A 7,417-nucleotide genomic window follows, 5' to 3' on the forward strand; every position below is an offset into this window, starting at 1 on the left:
GTACGGTTCTACAAATAAACTTAATCCTTAATCCAACCATTGTTTTTGGTACACATGATCTATAAATATATTCTGAAAGATAAACAGTTAAGATCGATAAAATATATTACAATATCAACCTCGCAAAAACTTGTAATATGACGCATCCGCTCCTAATTTAAGTATCATAAAAGAAAATGAGGTTAAAATGGAATGTCAGGAAGCGGAGAAAAAAGCAAGCCTTTTTCTGTTCTATTTTCACTCCGCCTGACTTGACTTAATACCAACACGACACATGCTTCTCTATCATTGGTGCTCCCTTAGAGAAGCCACCGCAAGCAATCGCCAAATTTGTCATGTGAATTGGTGATTGGATAATGCCACGTCATAAAACAGGTATTTTGGATCACCGTCGATGCTAACCCCACCGGAATATTCCCCTCTCACTGCCCGTTTCCAAGCACACCTCACCCTTTCCCGAAAACTATAAATACTTCTCTTTCTTCGCTTTCCCGTCCTTGCCCTAGAAACCCCATTTCGCCGCAACATGCTTTTCCCAGCAAAATCCCCAATTTTCTCACTCTTTCCCTCACTTTCTCGCACCAAATCCGCGATTTCCCGCATATTTTCCTGAGAAAATTCGCCCAAATGGTCATCGCTAGCTCGCCTTTAGCTGTTGCCGCCCCGTTATGGATCGAAAGGCGGTGTTCGCCGGCTACTGCTGTGAATTTATCGGCTGAGTATAATAAATTTATCGGTTGAGTGTTGTGTATTTATTGTGTTTTGGTGATGGAAGCGGTGGACTTGAGTTTTCCGGTGGATGTTGCCGCGGTGCCAAAGTTTCTGGGGGTGGAGTCGCTTGTGAGAGCTGCAGTCAAGGAGATTGAGCCTTGTGATTCGGACCGCGTTTCCGTTCGTGTTAGCGCGTACGCTGAGGCTTGCAGTTCGTCTTTGAGGGATAAAGGTGGTTTCTTGGCCTTTTTTTAGTGTTATTTGTCATTTGAATTGGGGTTTCTGTTTTTCTCCATGCTTAGATTTGTATTTTCATAAATTTTGAGGTTTTCTATGACTCTTAGTTTATGGTACTCGAAAGGAATTGATTTTCCTCATTTATTAAATACTTTTTGATGTAGTTTTACCTTTATCCTAGTTTCTTACCAGGATTTCTTCATTTGGTTGTGTATGTGGATACCTTCTTAATTTTCTAGTGTATGATATACTTGGTTGAAGTGCCTTGTTATGTTTCTGAAAAGATTCATACTTTTATGTACTGGGGAATTCGGTTATGTTCTCAGAGGTAACGAATGCGGTTAGTACTTCAGAGTATGAATCAACTAAGCTCGGTGATCTGATGAGCCAGCGCAAGAATCAGGGTGAAGAATCGTCCAGGCACCTACATGGCAGGGGCAAAAATGGTTTTTTGTTGGATACTGGTGCTGAAAGCGTACAGTTAGAAAAACCAGGAAAGGTGTCAAAATTGGTTAGTTTGTCATCTAAGAGACCACGTGTTGATCGATTGGAAGATCCAACGAGCTTTGCTGCTGAAGTTGATGGGATAAAGGATATGTCATTGAAGCTTGGACCGTTACTTACAAAGTGTGGTTCTTCAGGTAAGATATGCTTGTTCTGGAACTTAGACTTAGTTTTGAACGTAAATGCTTGTTTATTATCATCAGGATTCCAAATTCAACAAATTGACCCGGGAAAGTCTTTTAAAGATGGTAGATGCCATCCGTGGTCTCTTCACATGTGAAATTTTAATTGGTCTGTATTTATTAGTCAGTTAAACATTTGATTGGTAATTTTTTTGTCTATTTTTCTCTGGAGTTGTTTAATGTAGCTAATGTAAAATTTTCTTCGCTGGAAAGTCCACTTCGTTGACACAGTTCTTGATGTTGGGGAAAATTAAGATTTCCCAAACAGCTCTTACTGCTGTTGGCCTCATCAACGTGCATCTAGCTATTGCCAGTCTGTTGCTTAACATCAGAGTATTATGGATTAGTTGCAGTTGATTGGAGTTAAATATTTTTCTTACTGAAGCATATGTAACGGAGAATCTGGAATAAAAACATTGCATGAGGATAAATATTCCAATACTAAAAACAGTGTCCACGTATGGAAACTCAAAATACTTAGTCAACCATATATATGTTAAAACCAAACCCTTTGTCATTTTCCCATGCAAGCTTGCAGGCGTGTGATAATTTAATAACTAATTATATATAATCTCTATGGGCGTATAAGCAATTTTTTTCCTATTTAAAATTATTGTTAAACATTAGTGGTTATAGCACATGGATCATTTTGACGTTTGTTCAATAGCTGAACTGGAACATTTTTTATTTTATGGACCTCTCCGCAATGGACTTTAATAGGTAATCAAAGGAGTTTCCCTCTGATGACGGAGGCGTCTTTCTGCAAATTCTTTTATTCCTTAAAGCTCAGTTTGATCTACTAGTTCTCATTCTTTGAAAATTGAAAAATTTATGCCCCGCTAGTTTCTTTAGGCCTCGGTTGGTCACTAGCAGTGGATAACCCACTATATTCATGGTATGTTGAAGGAACAAATGAGATAAGTGTCTTTACTGTCATATCTCCTTCTAATCCAAAAATCAGTCATCTATTCCTCTAATCCTTTAGACCCAAATGAGGCCTTCATGTGCTAGTTTCTACGTGTCCATCGTATCAGGCAGGATTTTCTTCTTTTATAGCATTAGCAAGTTGAACTGTTAATTTTATTTGGTGGTTGGAAATTGGAAATATTAACCTGCAAGTGCTGTCTCCAAAATGTATGCTTTGAATTTCTAAGGCCATAACACAATACATAACCCCACTGTCTGTCCCTTTAAATTTGTTGGATTTTGCTTTTCATGGATTTTAAGAGTTTGTGGTGAGAACTTTTCTGTGCCTTTCTGTGTTATACATTCCAGATAAGACTCAATTGGTGAAACCAAAGAATAACTTTACAAGCAAGCGAGGTGAAAAGAGAAATATCAAACTTCCTGCAAAGACTAAACAAGATTCCTTCTCTATAAAGCCGGGTTTGGCAAGCTTCAGTTCAGCTGCTGGTGGAAACAACTTTTATGGTATGACATACTAAAGCCAAATTCCTTTGATGTATCATTGACCTCCTTAAAGGAGGATATTCGTTCCGTTATTACCAGACTTTCAATGTGCATACTGTGCAAAAATTAAATTGTAATTTAAATGAATGTCAGGAGTACATGGCCTTAAGTCAGATAATCATGATGTTACAAAGCTGGTAGATGATGTGCCACTAAATGAGCTCCTTGATGGGACATACAAGTGTCCTAGTTTAAGCAGGGGAAAAGGGAAGAAACCAGCGAATGTAAACGATAGTTTTCTGCATGCAGTTAAAAAGGCTTGTTCTACCCTTCAGCAGCCGAGGTCTGTCCAGCCCCAACTTACTGCTGAGGTAGAAAGCAATTCTGACAGGGTAATGTCACCATGGCCGTTAAGCACGACTTCTGTTGTAGCTTCTGGTGTCGATGGTGATAAAGGAGAACCATTCATCACAGATTTGTCTTCATGTAATGAGGTCAGTGTTCAGTGGTAATATAAGATATATTAGCCCTGGAGAAAACTTTCAGTTTTTCATTTGACCTGTTTGATTAAACTATAAGTTTGAGGCTTACATGGCAAATCATGCAAAAGGTATTCTTCAGAGTAATAATCGAGCATAGGCATGCTGCTGGACCTAACTAAAGCTTGGATTCCTTGTGTGAACATTTGCATATTTTAGTTATTAGTCTTAGGCTCCAATAACAAGGATTTTAGTTTTGTTGTCCAACTACTGGTGTCTTATTCATATTTTTAATGATGAAATTACTAATGATTGATGATGTATGTTTCTCTTTTGTCGTATATGTACAGGATTCTCATAGAAAGCCCGTAGCTCCTGTTAATCCCCTTGATTTGCCATTGTGTGAACCTAAGTACGTTATGGAACGCTTGGCCCTTCCTCCACACAAGGATTTGGAATCTTTGCTTTCGGATGCTGCAAAACCTGCTTCATCTTCCAAAAATACTCCCGATCCATGTTCAGGCAAGCAAATATCTCGCCGAGCAAGCTTGCCTTCTTTTCCATGGTCACATACTTCTTATGGACACTGTAGATCCAGTTCTGATGCAGCCAAACAGTCCATAAGCAGGGGCACATGCCAAGGTCGATGGCTAAGAATAGACAAAAATATTCTTAGTTCATTGGGGAATGCCACTGATAATTTGACAGACTTGGAGTCACTAACCTATGATCAGAGTCTAGTTCCTTCCGCAAGACTAAAAGTTTCTAGTTCCCAAAATAAAATTTCCCCATCCATATCTGTTAGTCTTTCTCGATGTCAGCGAGATTCATTATCTAATACGACACCTTCGAATGATTCCTACATTCCACAAGGTAATTCATATATTTCTTGTTTCTTTCGGAATGCCATCATGAGTTTGATTTACATACTAAAACTTGAATATGTTACATTTGTTGCTGGAAATATATACTATTCCTGTCTGTCCCGCTACTTGGGACATTGCCTTTTATAATTTTGATTTTTTGGAAATGCAGAATCTGAAGGCAAGCTGAATCATTCAGGAGACTGTAATGGTACGGTTTCTACCTGTTATGAGCCTCTTTATGCTTTTGTTTGTACGTGTAATGCATGTGTTTGTGTTTGGGGCTTGGGGCTTGGGGAGTGGTGGGTGATGTATAAAGAAGGTATTGAGGAAGATGACAAAGAATGCCGATTCCATATTGGCACTAAAACTTATTTCCAAGAGGCCTACTTTGTTATACCAAGTCACTGGATTAAACTAAATAGCATCTTGTCCTTATTACATGATCTAGCTGTAGCCAAGATTAGCTCTTTGACTGGTAGTTTCCCAATTGATCGGATCATGGGATGCACCAAAGAATGCATGATATCTGCTTTAGATGGAAAAGTAAATAGTTTTGATAGGTTATAGCCTTGTTAGGAAATAGGAAATGAATGTCGCTCATCAGTTGCACAATAATTTATTTTCTTGTTCTTGGCTTAAAAAAGATTTTAGCCGTTACCCTGGATGCACTTGATTTCTATTTTCTACCTCTGCAGCTGTGCTTTTGTGCGTTTCTTAATGAGATTTTTTTGCTTGTCCAGATGAGAATTGTCCAAAAGTATTAAGTGCTGCTCAAACACTCTGTGACATGGCAACTCGTACCTCTAGGAAAAATCCAGATGGAATCATAAGATGGCCAAAGAAGCCTTCACAAAAAGCCATGAAAGCTCGGAAGTTGAAATCAATTGAGAAATCTGAAGAAGCATATGGGACATCAGTTGCGGTATCTGGGTCCGACAATCCCAGGAGAAGCGTGGATCAGATGCTGCCCCCAAAGAAGCCCAAGCTCTCTTTGATTGATGATAATAGGGATTTCACTAATTTTAGTTCTGTAAGGAAAGGAACAATAACTTGGTCTACGCCTAGATCAAGTAGGTCATCGCCTAGCAGGTCTGTTAAGGAGTCAGTTGTGGATATTAAACATTCAACTGCAGATGTCGTGAAGCATTCTTATATGATGCCACCACCAGCTCGGGTTCTGGAAAAGACTTCAAACAAACGAGAGAAGCAAGGGAAGTTGTTGACAACGGAATGGAACAAAGGAAGGGATCGGCTAGATTGATGAATACCATCTCAATCGTGTTAAAGATTTATTCCTACTGACAAGGTTCGTCATTTTATCTGACATCTCTGGGGTCTATTGGAAATAATTGATTTGTACATAGGGTTTAGTTTTAGGAGGAAGGATGAATAGGAATTTTATGTTATAACAAAGGGATAAACTACAGCAGCGATGGAATTTATCACATTGGTAGATAATTCGATGTCTCTCACCTTCTGCTCCAACTCTCTTGTACATGTGCATATCAGCATGTCAAAACTCCGTCCACAAGGTTTTAATTCGTTGATAGATGTTGTGAGAATTAAAAGTCCTTTTGGTCAGAGGACCCCGTGAAACTAGAATCTTTCATGGTAGCATTTTTAGTTCCTTATCTGATGTGCAAAATTTCTCCAACAATGAATCAGTTGCTGTTCTAAAAGAATAGCAAGACTGAAAAACATAATGCCCAACACAAAAATTGTATTTCTCAACCTACATTTGCATTTTGATTTAAAATTTATATTTTATCCTTGACAAAGTTGTTTGCCTATGATCAAGGATGACATGAAAAAGAAAAAAAAGACATTTTTGTTGCAGTCATATTTGGAATAGGAATGTGATTGTGTAAATCCTAGTGTATCTAGGGATATCTTTTATATTCCCCTCAGTAGTCTAATTCCTATTAAGAGTTGAAATCCTAAAAGGGTAAGGATTTTACCTATCCTACTACTATAAATAAAGGCACAATGGGGTGATACAACACACATCTCATAATTAAATCTCTCTTTTTCTCTCGTTGCCGCTAGCCTCCCTTCTCTCTATTCCCTTAGAATAACTTAGTTAAAAAGGCCTACAACACGTTATCAGCATGCTCTTGCCAGAAGCTAAGGAACTGATGGATTGTAGGAGGAGGCTTTCTCCCACCAAATTCAAAGACTTTTATTTGTTTTCCGCTAATCAGGTACGCTTAAAATAAAGGAAGATATTTGAAACGACCATGAAGTATGAAAACATTTCCCATGATGCATAAGCCCCCAATGTTCATATTTTCCTTCTGATATATATATATATATATATATATATATATATATATATATATATATATATATATATATATATATATGTTTCATGCATTACGCAATTATATTGCTATGTGGAATTTGTGAGTCAAAGCATATAAATAAATTAGAAGTATGTTAGGGTTTTTCAAATACTAGAGAAATCGAAAAAAATATTTGGGAAATCGTGCAGCACAACGGCCGCACCATCGCCGTGGCATTGCTGCTGTCCTCCGCGCCGGCCTACAGCCTAGCCGCGTCAAGCACGCCACCAGGATGACGTCGTTCCAACGTCAAGACCATGGCAGCAGCCCTCTGGGCTTTGCTGCGCCTACATAGACACACTAGGCATTCGGCCTAGTTGACTTACATTGGCCCGAATCTTATCTCATATTCACAGAAAGCCTGCAACCTTTCTTGGACCTGTCCATGTATTCTCGGCCCAACCTGCCAGCAGCCTTAGGCTATTAGGCTTTGTCTTGAGCCCTAGGCCCGCCTATAATAAGCCCATGTCGCTTGCTGGGCTTTGACCTCGTCTAGGCCTACTTGCCAGCAGCCCTTATGTTGCTGGGCTTGGCTTGCCCCAACCCGAACCCAGCTTTGGCTAGGGTTTCTGGACTAACCCACGGTTAGCTTTTTGCTGGGCTGCACCTGTACCCAACTTGGCCCAATGCCAGCAGCTATTGCTGCTGGGCTTACGCAGATTGCTCAGCCTAAGGCCTGTAGCCCT

At 39.3% G+C, this 7,417-nt stretch overlaps 1 protein-coding gene across 2 annotated transcripts; it reads left to right on the forward strand.

Annotated features, from left to right (window-relative positions):
* The first annotated feature begins 327 nt into the window (after nt 1–327).
* Nucleotides 328–5,985, forward strand: LOC126625290 (uncharacterized). Of its 2 annotated transcripts, none has more exons than XM_050294380.1 (7): nt 328–943; nt 1,302–1,589; nt 2,910–3,065; nt 3,198–3,538; nt 3,874–4,396; nt 4,559–4,597; nt 5,130–5,985. In XM_050294380.1, exons 1-7 carry the CDS (start codon nt 769–771, stop codon nt 5,648–5,650), a joined length of 2,043 nt encoding a protein of 680 aa, XP_050150337.1. In that variant the 5' UTR covers nt 328–768; the 3' UTR covers nt 5,651–5,985. The 2 variants fall into 2 exon arrangements, with proteins under 2 accessions (XP_050150337.1, XP_050150336.1); XM_050294379.1 differs by having other exon boundaries at nt 333–943; nt 1,275–1,589.
* Nucleotides 5,986–7,417: the final 1,432 nt, after the last annotated feature.

The sequence above is a fragment of the Malus sylvestris genome, chromosome 6, assembly GCF_916048215.2.
Source record: "Malus sylvestris chromosome 6, drMalSylv7.2, whole genome shotgun sequence".
In the NCBI taxonomy this organism is placed as follows: domain Eukaryota; kingdom Viridiplantae; phylum Streptophyta; class Magnoliopsida; order Rosales; family Rosaceae; genus Malus; species Malus sylvestris.

What these genes read in the sequence shown, in the direction of transcription:
- LOC126625290 (XM_050294379.1), top strand. Translation starts at nt 769, where the DNA reads ATGGAAGCGGTGGACTTGAGTTTTCCGGTGGATGTTGCCGCGGTGCCA. An exon ending in TGGTGGAAACAACTTTTATG is followed by an intron (nt 3,066 to 3,197) that starts GTATGACATACT and finishes AATGAATGTCAG; the next exon opens with GAGTACATGGCCTTAAGTCA. An exon ending in TGATTCCTACATTCCACAAG is followed by an intron (nt 4,397 to 4,558) that starts GTAATTCATATA and finishes TTGGAAATGCAG; the next exon opens with AATCTGAAGGCAAGCTGAAT.